Below are 17,489 nucleotides of genomic sequence, written 5' to 3' on the forward strand. Positions count from 1 at the left end.
CTGTCATATTAATATAAATGATGTTTAAAGTTCACCATCTATTCAAAAATGCAGATAAATTGTCAAACCATCATATTAGAGATGAAAACTAGTATGTTTAGCTCAACTGGCAGATCGATGACTATAAATCTATCACATCACCACAGCCCCCACCCCCGCTCTGAAAATGTAGCGACCACGGCTAAAGATGTATCGACCCCGGCTAATAATGTACCGACCCCGGCTAAAAATGCACAGACCACGGTTACATGAGGATTGAGAAACCCGTAAAAGGTGATTTCGAATGTGGTCACGCGGTGTGATTTGCATGGTCTATGATTTTATTTTATTTTCAAATAATAGATTGACTTGCGTAGACCTTGCTGGGCATATATCAACTGGAAAGCAGTACTTAAATTAATGATTCGTTATCATCTCATAGCATGTTGACTTCTTTAAGAGATAAAAATATAATAATATATATGTTGAATTAAACATAGTCACGTCATCATTGTCCTTTGACCGGAGTTTATGAATATTCGCCGATGGATCTGAATATATATCTTCCCATTATGTAACTCTGGACAGGCTTTCTGACAAATACATAAAACAAATATTCATGCCGACATTGTGTTTCTCTTAAGATATAAATTTAAAGTAGAATGACGAATGAAAAGTTACCTTTACATCTAATTGACTACGTTATATTCCTAATAACAATTTTTATTTCACTTGGAATTGGAGTTTACCATGCAGCCACAGGTGGAAAACAGCGGACTACATCCGAGTTTTTCGTCGGCGATAGGAAAATGTCAGTTCTTCCTGTTGCTTTATCGATGATGGTCACATTCGAATCTTCCATTCTAATGATAGGTAATATCAACACCCACCTTCAAATAATATGGTGGTTATTGCATGTCGATTGGTCTATCTGTCAGTCCGTAGAAAGAATCTGTTTTTAGGAATTTATTTTGAAAAACTAGATAATAAAACATGATTGATAAAAACATTTAAAATTAATATATTTGTTGCTTTGATTGGGAGTCAGAAAATAAAAGATCAAACGTCTAGCAAAGGGAACATAATTGAAAGAACGTAGGAATAAAACAATCAAAGTCGCGTTGAAAACATCAGAATGTTCTATAATGTTTAGTAAAGTTTTTTTATGCTGAAAAAGAAAACATGTCATCAAAATAGAGGAATCACGTATACAATATACTAGACTTTTGTTATTGCATGATAAAATGTCTACTCAATGTTGAAATTATGGTATCTTTCTTAACACGTACAACAACTTCTTGTTTAAGTATGAATATTTGTTTAAATGAATATATACGGATTGTAAGTGTCTTTGTTTTAAATTCTTTTTATTTACATTTTAACATAGGAACACCAGCTGAAGTATATGTATACGGTATACAGATAATAATAGAAACGTTTGGCTGGTTCATTTCCTATGTTTTAACACTGGGTATGGTAGTTGCGTTGATTCATCCACTTAAACTAACGAGTGCTTACGAGGTACACCATCAGATTAGTCCATTAACAATCAACCATGCAACATTGTAGTATACATGTATTGCAAAAGATATGTGCATAAGGACTTGTTTTCAAAAGAAAGCATTGTTTAGATATATATTAATATAATGGTTTTTTTGAAATTATGCATAAAATCACTTTATAGTGAACACTTTTAAAGTGGAATGCTCAATATTATTGTGCACACTTCCCTTAAGTATTTTAAATATTAATGAAAACAATATGAATTGGATATTTGGATATTCATTTGGATATTCTTATAAAATATTTCTTGAAAAAAAAGTTGAAATAGTTCTAAATGATCAAGTATAAACATTTATACGACGAAAATAATACTTTTTACTCTAGAACAGTTTAATATCTGCTATAAATAGATATATGATTTCTGGTCATATTATGTCACACTTACCAACAAAATCTATATATTATTCTTTCAAAGGGAGACACAGGCAAAATTTTCATTTCTTAGTTTTGAATTTTTCATTCATTATTCTGTAAATACCCTCAAAATGCATACACTAGGCAGTCACAGAAACAAAACTTTTCTTTATGTTAAGAATAAAATGGTGGTTTCCTAACTTGACTCGCGTGGGTCAGGTTAGAGCTGTAGGATTTCACAATAGTTGTCACAGTGAACTCTGGAAATGTTAAAGAACATGTCAAATGAATGACTTAGACCTGCTCCAATCATACAATATCCACAAGATCTGCTGTTGTAACTGCAAGGGTTTGTTCAAGTCAAATGACTTGTTTTAAAACTATTCGGTGATTCTATTGGTGTCTAAATTTGTTCAACATATGTAGATATATTTAAGCGTCAAACCTAAAATAAATAGAATTCCAACAGAAATTCTTGCTGGAACTTTAAGACATGTCATTTTAGCGTGATTTGAGTACATGAGATCATTTGATATGTTTGTCACTATTTTCCCTGAATATCCCTTATAATAAAAGATATTTTGGGTTTCTCCAGCTAATCCGGGAATACAAACAAACTTTTACAGTTGCAGTCTCGTACAAAAGTGCAACAGATTGACTAATCTAGTGTGACCAGTAGTGCACCGTAAGGCTATAACGGTAAAAGTTTGTTTGTACCGGGGGATTAGCATGGGAAAACCAACATTTGCCGAGTTCCGGATTACAACTTTTTGTCGTCATGTATTATACTAGATACTATCAACATAATTATTTATGGTATTACAGACCTTCCATCATCGACAGATTTATGTATGAGTATATAGAATGATATTCTAAAGTTGTACACATTTGTTGGTAATGTAAGATAATAAAGAAATAATGTTTCTCTATATTCAGTATCTAGAGAGGAGGTTCAAGTCAAAATACGTCAGAATCTTGGGAACATTGATTGGTATTCTCTATTATGTATGTGTGCCTTTTCTTTATTTTGTCAACCATAGGCTTGTTTGTATTTTTTTCTATTGAGTTTAATCATTGAAGTTGCTGCTTAAAATATTGCTTACTTTGTTGTGAAAAAAGTGCCTCATAAAATACTATGTTCAACTATTCTAAAGAACATACAGGCTTGATATTGTATATCACTAGCACTCTATCAATTAAGAGCAATCTTCTTTTTTGTTTCCATTTCGAAATACTTTCTTCAAAGGTTGCTTATCTTGGAATTGTTTTATTTGGACCTGCTATTGCACTGGAAGCTGGTAAGTAACTTTCAATTACTCAGCTTTACCTTTTTAATGTCAATGTTTTTATGTTTATAGATAACCTTTTCAAGAAATGTTTTGTTAAAATACACGTGCATTTAAAATACGATTTACGACTAGTAAAAAATGTTATTTCTTTATATCAATCATGACATATACCATGAAATAAAGATACCGCGTTCATGCATGAATTTTAGATACAATTTGGTATAGACACGAAAAGAAAATGCATAAAAACAAGTTTAGAAAGTAAATTTTGTGTTTAATCACAAAATTAAGGAAATAGTTACACATCTTTTGTATAGTTTCAGGTGTTCCTTTGTGGTTGTCTATCATAGAAGTAGCTGGAACTGCCGTTGTTTATACAACAATAGTAAGTGTGATCACTTTTTTTTTCATTCAGCTCATGACATTTCTAAACAGTTTAACAAGCCATATTTCTCGTTTCTGTCTGTATTATTCCATATGATCATCGCCTTTTTATCCCCGCAACTTTGAGAAAAATGACATGTCCTTCTTACACACGAGAAAAGTGTCGTCAAACTCATTATTTGACTATGGAAAACGCATTCAAGATAAATAGAAACACTTGCAATGCTTTGTTCTTCACTTATACTCTAATGTAAGAAAAAACTGAACAAACATGCCGAATACAACAGCCTTTTATGTGTAAACATTTTGTGAAATATATAGTTATATTATTGATTTACGCCTGATATTGATATATTAATCTTAAGAGGTATTATTTCACATACATGTATTATTACTTATATAATTTACAAAAAAAAGCAACACAAATATTATATCCGAGACAAAGATAACTACATTGGACGTATATGTTCTCTTTAAAGCGTAAATCTTCTTCTGTTCACTGCATCAAGATATTATACTCGTATAATACGTACCAATTTTTCGTTTATTCTTGATCGTGCTGGTCTCTTCTATTCTTTGTTTAGGGTGGCTTCAAAGCTGTGGTATGGGCAGATGTCTTTCAAACGCTTATCATGTTTATTGGAGTAGCCGCTGTCTTAATAAAGGTATTGCATGTTCGTCTCAATATATATATATAAATAATTCACAGTTTCTAGAATTTGTAGGAAGAAATTTTATTTCCAGCATTTTTCACATCATTATAACAGTTTGCAACTTTTTATTTTCTTATCATTTTCTATTATATTAAATGTAATTTCACCGATACTAAATGTAATGGATATGTATGTAATTAACAATACAAGAATTTGTCTTGAACTTTAAAAATAATTATCATTATTTGTTTTTTAAGGGTACAATGAGGATAGGAGGAATCGGCAAATCATGGTCAATTGCTCAGAATAAACATAGGCTTAATTTTTTTGAGTAAGTACATGGTCAATTGCTCATAAACAAAAGTTGAACTTCTTTGAGTATGTATAAAGTCAACTGCTAAGAATACACAAAATTTAATCTCTATTTATTTTAGTAAGAATATAATAAATTTCCTCAGAATTATCAAATGTTGAAGGACCTCCACTGAGGTCAAAAAGCCTTAAAGCATAAAATTAAAAATTCTTACATACATCAAGTGAAACACTTAAAATGGCGAAAATCTGCAAAGTAAAATAAAGAAATACACTCAGAATAAAATTGAAAATCGATTTGTTTGTGTGCGATTCTAAGTCCGATTTGCTTGAAAATAATTAGCAATGATTACTCTGATTAAATGTGGAGAGAGAAGGGTCTAAAAATCTTGTACACATGCTTGTACATGTTATTGGCCAAGGCCTACATTAAATGGTACACTAATCTTGGAAAAATAGTTCCAATGCCATCAAAAACTTCAGTGGAATCCTTTTAAAAGTTTTCTTAACGATATGTTACAATATCAAATGGTTCATCATTGATAAGTGATTACTTTTTTATACATAAATGTGTCATCCTGCATATTGTCAGAAATCTGCTATTAGTTCAACAAATATTCTCGATCTCTTTAGAATATGTGTTGAAATCCATAAAGCCTTTATAAAAAAACGTTTGGCTAGTGTTATTACTTTTTCCTAAAAGAACAATAAATTGATTAGAAAGTATTATACTGTACAGTTTCAGATCGGATCCAACACTACGGCATACATTTTGGTGCTTGTCTATTAATGGTTTCTTCCGCAGCTTTGGACTACTTGTTAACCAGTCGTCTGTCCAGAGAATCAGTTCAATGCCAACACAAAGTGCAGCTAGAAAGTAATGTTTTATAGATTATTTATTTTTTGTTGTTTCTTCACGACCGTTGTAAAGGTGTGGTCCGTTTCGATAAGTATTCTCATTTTAAATGAAATGCAAAAATAGATTGTACAAAGTCATATCGCTTATGCTTTGATCGTTTTCAAAAATGCAAAAAAGAAACTGTCATTGAAACACATTTCGTCGTCCAAATGAGTGTGGTCTGTTGCTTTTTTCAGAGTGTTGATAATTACGGCTCCCGCGTTTTCGGTCACTTTATGCCTGGCTTGCGTTGAAGGGATTGTCGCTTATTCGTATTTTGATGTTAAAGGATGTGACCCATTAGAATCAGGAGAAATTAGAGATCCAAACCAGGTTAAACAATTTATTTTGCATATGTATATCTGCACTGAATTGTAAACGTTAGCTTTTGCATACAGTCAGGTAATAAAACAAGTATTATCTTTCTTACGTGAATACTGGCCCTGTTTTTGCCACTAGTATCGAAATGTTCAACTCAACGTTATGTACGTTAGATCATTAGATTTATCGTTTGTTGAAAGTTTTTTTTTAAAATTCATAAAGTCTAGATTATTTCATCAATTCGATCAACGTAATTTGAAAAATAGCCTTGTCAAATCTACCGAGTATTTATAAATCGACTTCATTGATCAAACAATTTTGAAAATGTCAATTAATGTTTAAGATTATACCGTACATGGTTACTGACTTATTTCAAGAGCAAGTTGGAATGTCGGGACTTTTCCTAGCGTCATTATTCAGTGCTTCATTAAGGTGAGTGTCCGATATATACATGTCAATGAATCGAGCAATGATGAACAACTACTCCAGTACCCTAGAAACAAGATACATATTGTCAATAATCGTACGTAAATCATTAGCTATCGTATTTTAAATGCACGTGTACTTGAACAAAACCTCATTTTCCTAAAAAGGATTGTTTTTTTAAATTGAGATTGGCCAACTCTAGACGTTCTAGAAGTTCTTCATCACGTTAAATATGAAACATAACTGGGCGGTTGATAGTCTTCTCTGGTATTTTAAGCTTTTGAATCAATGTAAATCTAAAGAATGATCCATAGTAAGCCGTTAGATTTAAAAGCATACAAAAGAACACTTTAATAATGATCATCTATAAGATAAATTGGGATATTTTGACGAAACACATTTTTTTAAAGAAAATTTCAAATTCTTTTTATTTAAGTACTCTATCATCGGGTCTCAGTAGTCTTTCAGTGCTTGTATTGGAAGATCTTATTAAACCATTTACACAGCCAATGTCAGAGTTCAGGGCAACGCTAATAGCAAAAGCTACAGGTTTGATACTTTTTAGAATTAGTAACTTTTTTGGGGTACAGTCAAAATCATGAATTATTCCTTATGAGAATCTTGCGACAATTTTCACTCTTTCTTTTTTGGTAACTGTTAAAACTAACTAGAAATTTTAACAATAAAAAGCACAGAAGACACTTAACAGGAAGAACGTTTATATTATGATTTATAATGTTAATACACTTTTAAAACAGAAAATCTTATACATTCTAGTTGTTTGTTTTGGAATTGTTGCTGTTGTAATAGCATTTTTGACATCTTTAATTGGTGGGACATTGGTGCAGGTAAAATATGATTATATGTCATGGTATTTTGCTATTTTATTTTAATTAACTTTAACTTGAATAACTCAACATTGCTTATTGTAATAGAATGCAGCTTTACTCTTTGTTTGAACTAAATCAATAATATTGCTATCAAATGGTAAAAAGTAATTGAAACACACTTATAACTGTTCATCTTTGTAACATCAGCTACATTAATCTATTTAAGTCATTAAAGCTAAAAGTAATAAACCATTTTCACAATTTACTCGTATTTATGTTTACAGATCGCTGTAAGTATTCTAGCCTCATTTCACGGCCCTCTAGCAGGAATGTTTATGTTTGGCGCATTTTGCCCCTGGGCTTCTTCAAAGGTGTGCAAATGCATTTAATTCAGACTATAAATTACTTAATAATACATACATGTGTGAAATGTTGTTTATTTCCCCATACCAGATAAGTTAGCTCATTTAAGTTTAAAAAGCAGGTACAATATTAATATCAATAACATTTATTCAGATAATATAAGTTAAATTTGAAATAAAGCGGCATTAAAAAAGGAGCATATATGAATGATTAAGTATGAAATACAGTTTCACGAATAAAATAATCTATGAAATAATATTTCATTAAAATCATGCTAACATTAATGCATACTCATCGTACAGGGTGCTTTTGGAGGGACAATTATTGGTGTGATATTGACATTATGGATATGTATTGGTCAAATGACAACGGATGGATCCGTGAGTAGCTCGGAATTACCGCCTGCACCAACTGATCTTTGTATGATTCCAAACTTCACAATACCTAGATTTAATCACACGTATTCCTCAGTGACTCCTGTCAGTACAACGGACATTTTGAATGGATATTCAACTTCTTTTGCAAAAGATGCATCTTCGCCAGAAATGTAAGTTTTATATGATTACAGATTATTGTTTTATTCATTACAGATTTAGCTTCATTTTTATTTCTTGACATTGCACCTGTTTCATGTATAAATATACTTATTAAATTGAAAGACGAGTACATTATGTGTAAAGAGTCGCGTCTTGAGAAATTTGTTCTCAATTATTCTCCGTGGAATGGCACCAAAGAGTCACATTGATGGTTCCATGATCACCGCCGTTCATAGACACAATAATGTAATCCGAGCCTGCAACATTTTTTTTAGTTTTGCTGAGTTAAACGAAAAATTAAGGTTTCTATTTTGCCAATTTATAATTCCATTAGAAATAAGTTATTAGACTACACTCTCTAACAATATCAATATCTTTATATGACTGTCTATTATCCCTGTTTTTTTTAATAAAATTCACAGTTCGGGAGTGCAGCATATGTACACGATGTCTTATCAATGGTTTAGTACAGTAGGAATAGCATCTGTTTTTATATGTGGATCAATTATTTCCATTTTTACAGGTAGTATGTTTCAATAATATTGAAGATATGTACCCAGATATCTTATGAACTTATTAGGTTGAAAGAGACAAAGAGTTGTTCAAAATTATGTGCTTTTAAATGTTGTCGTAACAGACCTCTAATTGTTGAAGTATTACTACATCATTAAAATACCAGCAACAATACCAGCATATCATAATTTTTTCAACAACACGTTTGTCGTTCGACTCAAGAGACAAATGATACGGGGCAATAATTGACTAACTTGCCTATTTTGGAAAAGAACTTCAATAGAAATGGACAGTAAAATGTTACTTCTAGCATGGTAAATCATCTGGGAATGTTTGCAATATTGTTGTGGTAGGCGAAGGTATATCAGAAACTAGTACTTAAACTGCGGTATGATGTTGGTGCTACGGCCTAAATAATTCAATAAAGATTGTGCCTGGCAATCTTGTCATACGGCAGATGTAACTTGAACCTTTCAGTGTTTTTGCCTTTCGGTTCCCTTTAAATGAACAGTCGAGATTTCAATTTTCTGAGTTTGTTATTGCTACGTTACGACTCTTTGATGATCGTTCAGCAAAACCTAAAAGGTCTCATTCTAGTGCGTTAATATCACGTAGTCATTGTTAACAAATATAGACATGTGATGTGTTGCAATACTTGTTTCCATAGGTATATATAGCTCTATATATATTCCTTCATTAGGTATCAATAAACCTCAAGAAGGAGATCACATTTACTTCATATCCGTGTTTGATCATCTTTTTTGGTATCTACCGGAATCTGTGTTGAAATATCTGAGATGTGGCATCAATTATCAAAATGGCAAGGTAAACATTCTATAGCTTATCATTTGATTATACTTTAAGCTTTTGTGCTCAAAGGTATTTCCAATTATGCTCTTTATCACAGAAATGCTAGGAACAAAAATAAAGAAATATTTGGCATTGTTTAAAAGCTAGTTCTTCATCATATTTATCATCATTTGACTAAGTAAACTTGAGTAGTTGACATAAGGTGTGCTTTTCTAATTTTTATAGTTCTATTTGCAGAGAATTATAAAGGAAGGACAAGAACATGAGATGATAATGCAAGACTCAGTATCTTAAATTATTTGTATTTAACGTGTGTTTTGTTTGTTTGTTGTTGTTTTTACTGGTCTATACATCGACATTAACATATGATTTAGATTCAACTTATGAATGCATTGAGATACGATTAAAAATTTTAAGAAATAAAATGTTATAAAAAAATGAAAATATCTTAAAATAATTTTTGTTGTCGTTGCCACTTTTTTATGTTTCCGTTTATGTTGTTGTTGTTACTGTTGCTGCTGGTGGTGTTTTTATTAACACTTTCCTTCGTTTATATAAAATATGTGAAAATGTTGATGTCAGTTTTATTCTTAACTTAATATTTTCGAATACCGCCATGAATCATTTTGTTACAAGCAAAAAGAGTTTTCCGAAAGGGGGACAACTCAAAATTGTACTTTTAAGAGTGTCATCACGGTTATCGGATGTACATTCGATATAAATAGCTATTTAGTTAGCAATACATTCAACGATTGAAACATTGTGTGCGTTTATTATAGTCATTAGATTTTTTCATGTAAGTACTTTCATGATTATTTCTTTATTTCTGTTTTTTATGAAGATCAGCTTTTGTGACCATAGCAAATGTTAGAAATTTGTTTCACGGTAAATTACTTTATTTACTTTGTTTCGTCTTATGCCGAAGAGTAAGTTTTGTTGCACCTTAAGCCTTTACTTTTAAACTCCCCAGTAGTGTCTTGCTAGGCGGTACTCCTTCGTGTCCTTTAGTGCTAGTCTTGTTTTCACTCCTCAGTAATCGTTTCACGTTGTTTGTTTTGGCATTTTGTGTATTTATTTCTTTTATTTATTTCCACTCTTTAATTATTAGGTATATGTGATTCTTCTTTAAAAAGTTGAAAGTCAGCAAATATTTGTATAGAAACCTTAAACGGATACATTCACTTGACAAAATTAAATCAACTTACACGGTCTTACTATTGAAGTGTCTTTTATATCAAACAAGGTTGTGTCCGTTTTTATCATTTTGGCACACATGTTTACTATAGTATACATATAAAATATCTTAATCATTAATTACTGCAGAATTAAATGTATACTTGATGTTTTGGTCGAAACATATTTATTATATATGTTGTTTATTTACATTTAAAACAATATGTAGATTTAGATAAGATATACGGCTGATACCTTTGTGCAATTACGAGGCAATTCGCTCTTGATGTGATTAAATGAAATTGACCCTTTCGTAGTAGTTATACTGTTATTTGTATGTAACTAAAAGCAACTCAAGATCTAGCATTTCAGATAACTTTTTTTTCAAAGGCACTGTTTTTATACATGTACGTTTAAAATAAAGAAAGTAAATGCGTTATAAATTACACAAACGGAAATCAGACTGAACTAATTTATTTCAAAGATAACAAGGGTATAATAATAAACAAGATCTGAAAAAGAAAATATTAAGGTATCTATCTAAAATTATGATATTAGTTATGAAAAGATCAAGAAGAATAAGGCCTTCGTCATAAAGACATATCGAATTTTCATAACAATTCCTCTCAAAAATTAGTTTTATTGTTTTATTTTAATAACATATAAAACCGGACGTTATAATTCTATATCAAATTATTGTTCCTATCTAAATAAAGGGTATAAATAACATTGACTAAAACAAGTCCTACATACAATGTTGACATCACATAATTGTAAAAAAAATGTCTACGCTGAGAACAACTACATATTAAATGCATTATCTGTCTCGGTCAGTACGTGTGGTTATAGTTTGTGCACTGTTCATGTTTAACCATATATTTACTCAAGGTGCAAAGTCAATTGTGAATGAGTATGCATTAATATGTCCTGCCATGAGATCCCACTTCTTCCGTAATCCTGTAATCATACCTGAAACAAGAAATAAGGTAGAGTTTTTAACCGGCACGAACGCGCGATTGAAACAAATTCTGGTCATATTGGGCTGAGCTGGCATAAGTAATTGTTTCATAGATGATATAACGCACTATATATTCTCAATGCAAGTTCTATCATATACTCAAATAAGAACGACATATAAAGAATTGCGATAACAAATGTTTGATGTTATAATTCATATATTCACATTATTTCATTAATGCCTTAAAACGTCATTGATATGCATAAAGTTCCCTTTAAATAAGAAAATGATATTAGGATTTTATTGAATTCGACCTACACTGAAGAGAAAAGTGAAATGTGAAAATATTTATCAGAGCAGAAGTTGAAGAATTCTTTTGATGTGCTTCATCTAGAGAATGTTTTCTTCACTCAATAAGATTACAGAGAGCCGACACTAATATTTCATTTACCTGATTGCCAGATGCGATCAATGTCTCTTTGTGACTCAAATCTGCTAATGTATAATTTACTGTTATGGCTAATCATATTGCCTGGTTTCAAGACGACTCGGCCCATTTGTGATGAGACAAGCAACGGGTGACAATCCGGAAAATATCGTAACATATCTTCACGTACTTCACCCTCAAACTGTGTTAAGTTTTCTGCTTTATACATTCTTGCGTCAAGCAATTCGAATACGAAAAACGAATTGAGTTGCCCTGCAAAGAAACAAATAGAATAGAAGAAGATGATATCACTAAAGAATGATCAAAAGTTTACAATTTAAAGGGACATAATGAATATTGAAATTGAGAAACAGTTACGACGCTAACCAGAGGTACACGTACCAATGAATACACCATTGCATAAAACAATACATATTCGAGATAATTGTACAACGATTCATTATTTGTTGTAGTGATATTATATATAAATGTTTATCACTACCTCAACCATGTTAAGAATCGTTATATGTTTTAATATCCTTAAAATATTCATGACGATATAAGTTTAAAGAAAAGTTAAATGTCATTGCACTTTAAACGTTTGGATTTGCATAAAATGACTTAAACTTGAATCAATATAAATTGGTGGTCCAAAAACATGGTTTCCAGGTGATTTCTTTTAACTATTCACCTGGAAACCATGTTTTTGTAAAAGAAAACAAAGAAAAAAGGGAAAAACTGTAAACAAAAATAGATTAAAATAGTTTGATTTCTAGTTATTGTCCGGAAACCATGAAATGGATTGACAGCCAGACGAACCAACGATACCGACTGGCGGCCGATCGACCGACAAACAAATTGGTTCCTATATATAATATGTTTGATAAATACTTACTTGTCGGTGGTTCTGATAGAGGAACATAGAATGCCTCGTGCCCATTTGGTGTTGGGAAGCAAGGTTCCCGCCAACGGTTATGATGACCGTTTTCAAAGAAATATTCCGCTGCTTCCCTCTTTGTAAACCATAAAACTGCTAGAGAGTGATCAGTCATAAGACAGTCATCATAAGGCTGTTTCCTAGAGATAGACCAGTTCTGTACCTTGCTCGGTGCATTTTCATACACAAATATCTAAACAATAATACATGTATATTATATAAGTATACGTAAATTTATACTACTTGTACGTTTGCACGTTATTTTCTGTAATGAAAAGTAAAAGAGAATGTATGACAGAAAACTGTTTTTCAAGTTAAATACAGCAAATTCAGATTAAATTCAAATTTAAGAAAGAAATATGTGAAAAGTTAATAAAAATTATACTCTAAAATTTAGAATGAAATGTATTTTAGATAACAACACAATAAAGATATATTCAAAAAATACTTGATTAAAGTTAAAAGACATTTATACTGCGTTTAAAAAATTACCCTGCCACATCTTGCGATTCCCATCAAATATCCACCTGCATGCCTGCAAATTGACTGTTGGCTTTTCAATGCAACAGTTGCTACGTCACAACCGGAGTCGTCAAAGCGGATGATTAAGAACCCGCCAGGATTGTGATGGGTCTGAAAAGAAACGAACTTGTCATTATTTCCATTTTGGTCGGCTATAATGAATTCACCATTTTCATGTATAGAATATAAATGTTTAATTGGAACGTCCCAGTTGAATGAATACATAATCTGAGTGCAATGATTTAGCTCCGATATACATGTTAATGTGAATAGAACTGGCAATAAATTAGTAGTTATTAAAGTAAAATACACACGAGTATTTCCAACTAGCTAGGTGCATGCCAAACAATTCACATGCATTTTCTACTTCTTCCACTACCATTTGTGCAAACAGTGACTCCAGTATTGCTCTGTAGCAACAAAATTCAAAAAAAAATGTCCTCGGTTTTAAAATTTGATTTTTGTTCTTCTTCAAGCTGTCAAAAATATTGATGCATTATACAGTTAAAAGTTTTTTTCACTTTGCAATGAAACAGTCATTAGAACTGACTCAAAATCCCTGGAACCATGTCCATGTAAAAAAGATTATTACTTAAAATTTTGTGACCCAATATATGCCATTGTTTGGTAAATAGATCTGGCGTCATCATTTCTCAAACATGTCATTTTGTCTCACAATCTATATGTCATTCGTATGATGATCTTCCCTTGTGTTTATCCGTTTTATATGAAGTTTTTCTATTTTGTCTTTTGGAATCATGTAATAAATGGTTCTAATTTATTAACGCATTAAAGATGTTTTCAGAAGTAAAGTAATATCATTTGAAAAGTCTCGGAAATATAATAGACAGAGATAAATCATTGATCGTAATTGGTATTCATTAGGCCGTCGCAACGATAGAAAGTATTTATTAACTTTGAAGTGCATATTTTTCACACAAAGAGCACACAAATATGCAGATAGCAAACATAACATCAATTTTTTGCTGTGTCGCTTAAAACTCAATACCCGTTCGGCGCCACGGGTGAAATCTCATATCTTTAATCTGAAACTACTTCATGTGGAAACAACTTTTCCAGTATGGAGTCTATTATAATGCAATCGGGTTCGTTTTTTCTATACAGGTAGTCAGGAGTCTCTCTAAGCAATATCTACAAATTTCATCTTATCATGACATGTTTTCATAATATTTATGCCACAGTCCATTAATATCAAATATAACGTTCTGTCTGATTTATCAAAATAAGTATATCATTGCCCGACCTACATTTCTGGCCTACATCTTTCAGTCACGAATAAAAAAATGTCACAATACATGTAAACATATCCTTCAATAATATACCCTTACATATTATAATCATAACATCAAAAATTGTTAACAAAGTTGTCACCCTCCTAACAATAACATCCATTGTGTCTCTTTTATATGTGTATGAATTACTTCTCTTCAACAGTGCGATTGTAATTTTTCTATTACATTGTTGACATTGAAATCTGCAATAAAATGCTGTTTACTTTTCGTTTCATTCGCTTCATTACATATTGGTTTTATACACATGACGAAAAATATAAAAAAGTCACGTTCGCAAGCTACAACGCGACTGCAATAAAAATAACGGTATATGTACTCTTTTTGAAGATATAATATTATGAAAGTAAAAAAATAAAAGAAATTGGTAATAATTTTAAGAAATACAGATTATCGTTTGATAAACCTTTCATCATCCAATCACCATAAGTATCTCATTAATATCAAATTCAAAGGTCAAGAGTATATTCATATATCAATTTAGACTCTTTAATGATTTATAATTAATATTTTAATTTTCGCTTACCTTGTGATCAAACCATGGATATTTATGATGTTTTTGTTTCGGTGTCCAGCACTGTGGATTAATTGCCGTCGAATCATAATGACTGTATATCTGAGCTCGCCTCTGCCTCTGGTATTCCTCAAAGTCAAAATCTTTATCGGCTGTCCCCTTAAATGTGGTATCTTTTTCCTCAGCGATCTTTCCCCGACTCGTTTGATCCCTCTCTTTCCTTGGCGACTCAATATCTCTTCCAGAGTCTTTGTTCAGTCTGTGTTCAGTCGTTGGTTGGTGTCTGTCTGGTGTATTTGGCATCAATCTTTTGTCAAGACCGTTGTTGTCATGGTTAGAGTGTTTGCTGTGTAAAGAGGCTCTACTGTTGTTAAACTTTCTATCATCTTGCATCTTGTCGCTGTAAACGTCACGCGGGACGTTGCGTGGAGAATCGTTGTGGTGAAGTTCATGTTTCCCCATATGTTCTATCAAAATATCGTTCTCTGTTTGAACGTGTTCCATTTCTTTTTGAAGCAGCTGAAGTTTTCGCGAATGTAACTCATTTTTTCTTTCTAAATCCAACAATCTCCTTGATCTTTCATCTGTTTGATTAAACATATTTCTGCGATCTCCTGACACAGGGTTAAGTTTTAGTCTCAAAGTCTCAACTTTACTGTCAACTATATCTATTTTATCATGAAGATTTTCCAAATCTCTTTTCACTGCCGATAACCTATGTGAATTGCCGGATAGTCGCCCAGTTTCCATAGTGTACAGTGATTTATAGCAAATCAGATCAATAATCGTATTGATCGAACTATATTAAGTGCAAATGAAAATTTATTGAAGAAATGATGACCTTTTCATAAGATTATCAAAGCATATATTTATTTTCCTTTATTGGGTATATATTTCTCCTTAAAAAATCATCGACTAGTTGTTAATCATTAATTACGCCTAAGTAAACAGAAATGATGGATTTAAATCGATGTCCCATGTAATTATATATGGTCTTTAAAACTTATTTTAATTAAACAATCTGGACCGAAAATTATTCTTTCATCAAGTTTCTGAGTCACATCAGTATATGTATGAAAACATTTAAAATACCACCGCAGAAGTTTCGAGGCTCTGTGGCATCCTATTAAACAAATAGTTTTATGTAATAAACTAAACACTGACGCTAAATGTTTCTTAATACATTGACAAATCCTGTACAAATATTATAACCACTTATCATCTCTGTTTTTATGAGCATTATCTATCAATATGTCTTATCCAGAAGTATTTGTTCTTTGTTCATGACATGAAAACCACTCAAATAGTGAATAGATACATCTATTTTGTGTGTATCTATAACCCTATCGCATGTTTATCAAAGTCTTGTTGAATGTAGCTAATTTATTATATAACTGCTCCTTGATGTCATATATATATTTTGTGTATACAGTTGTCATTGACAACGAAATATTATAAGACATTCAGTGCATCTTTTAAATCGGATAAGTATATCTTATCTGTTTATATGAATGTGAGTTGAATACGCCGTGAATTGTATATCGTACAGGGTTGCAATCTGAATGCGTATTGAGAGTTGTTTTGAAATCTAAATATCTGTCAATAATAAATATTGAATTTAGTTTTGAAAGCTGAATAAAATTTACAATTTAAATGTGTATAATCAGTGTTTATGTAAATCTAAAATATATATACCTCTTTCAAATTCATGGATATTTAAATAAAAAAGAAAACTATTTGCCAAACTACCTGTGTTTATTTTTAGCCTTTTCTTTATGGATCTAAATGGTTGAAACTAAATCATTGTTCTAAAACCCAGAGTAGTTCTGATACGAAAGCGGCTGACCGTTCCAAGGCAGCGCCTCTTCATGTTCATTAGATGTTATGTCTTCTTTAGTGTTACATGTAATTGTTGTGTTCCTCTTTGTTTTCGTCGACTAAGTTAAGTATCATTCCTTTCCCTCTACTCCGCCCCCCAATTTTGTCCCCAACCCTTCCTTCTCCTGCTGGTCCCTTCCTTTACAACCTTTTCCTTTTGTAGGCCTTTGAATTATTTTTTTTAAATCAATTACCTGTTTCTATGATTTTCTACTTTCAATAGTTTATGATGTCATCACGTCCGTGATTTCCCCGTGTGCCCTGTCCTGTTGGGTGTCTTATGCTGTGCTCCTTGCCGGTGGTCCTTTGTTGATTGGTTGTGTTGGGTGATTCCTTCATTGAATGATGTCCTTCCATGATTATATTGTTTTCCATATTCACTGACATAGTCTCCAGCATGCATATAATTCTAAGAAGTTCGCTAAGTCTTTGTAATCCTACTATTTTTCCTCTGTCTGCCCAAACTTAGAGATAAATTTTATTCTAATTTATTGATAAGGTTTTTTATAATGTATAGCTATTCCTTACTTCAGTACGGA

The 17,489-nt window shown here is 31.6% G+C and overlaps 2 protein-coding genes across 2 annotated transcripts; one reads left to right on the forward strand and one right to left on the reverse strand.

Annotated features, from left to right (window-relative positions):
- Positions 1 to 528: 528 nt before the first annotated feature.
- LOC132749928 (sodium-dependent multivitamin transporter-like) lies at positions 529 to 9,688 on the forward strand. Its single transcript, XM_060739870.1, has 17 exons — positions 529 to 852; positions 1,367 to 1,500; positions 2,833 to 2,901; positions 3,143 to 3,194; positions 3,503 to 3,570; positions 4,154 to 4,234; positions 4,480 to 4,553; positions 5,274 to 5,411; positions 5,630 to 5,765; positions 6,097 to 6,185; positions 6,616 to 6,728; positions 6,957 to 7,027; positions 7,294 to 7,380; positions 7,675 to 7,919; positions 8,331 to 8,431; positions 9,122 to 9,246; positions 9,469 to 9,688. Exons 1-17 carry the CDS (start codon positions 642 to 644, stop codon positions 9,523 to 9,525), a joined length of 1,851 nt encoding a protein of 616 aa, XP_060595853.1. The 5' UTR covers positions 529 to 641; the 3' UTR covers positions 9,526 to 9,688.
- Positions 9,689 to 11,020: 1,332 nt separating this feature from the next.
- LOC132749926 (uncharacterized) lies at positions 11,021 to 17,017 on the reverse strand. Its single transcript, XM_060739866.1, has 5 exons — positions 15,085 to 17,017; positions 13,219 to 13,359; positions 12,685 to 12,919; positions 11,814 to 12,062; positions 11,021 to 11,373 (listed from the first exon to the last, which is right to left on the reverse strand). Exons 1-5 carry the CDS (start codon positions 15,820 to 15,822, stop codon positions 11,288 to 11,290), a joined length of 1,449 nt encoding a protein of 482 aa, XP_060595849.1. The 5' UTR covers positions 15,823 to 17,017; the 3' UTR covers positions 11,021 to 11,287.
- Between the last annotated feature and the right edge of the window lie 472 nt (positions 17,018 to 17,489).

Source organism: Ruditapes philippinarum, unplaced genomic scaffold (genome assembly GCF_026571515.1).
Source record: "Ruditapes philippinarum isolate M1 unplaced genomic scaffold, ASM2657151v2 ctg1895_1_1_1_1, whole genome shotgun sequence".
In the NCBI taxonomy this organism is placed as follows: Eukaryota; Metazoa; Mollusca; class Bivalvia; order Venerida; family Veneridae; genus Ruditapes; species Ruditapes philippinarum.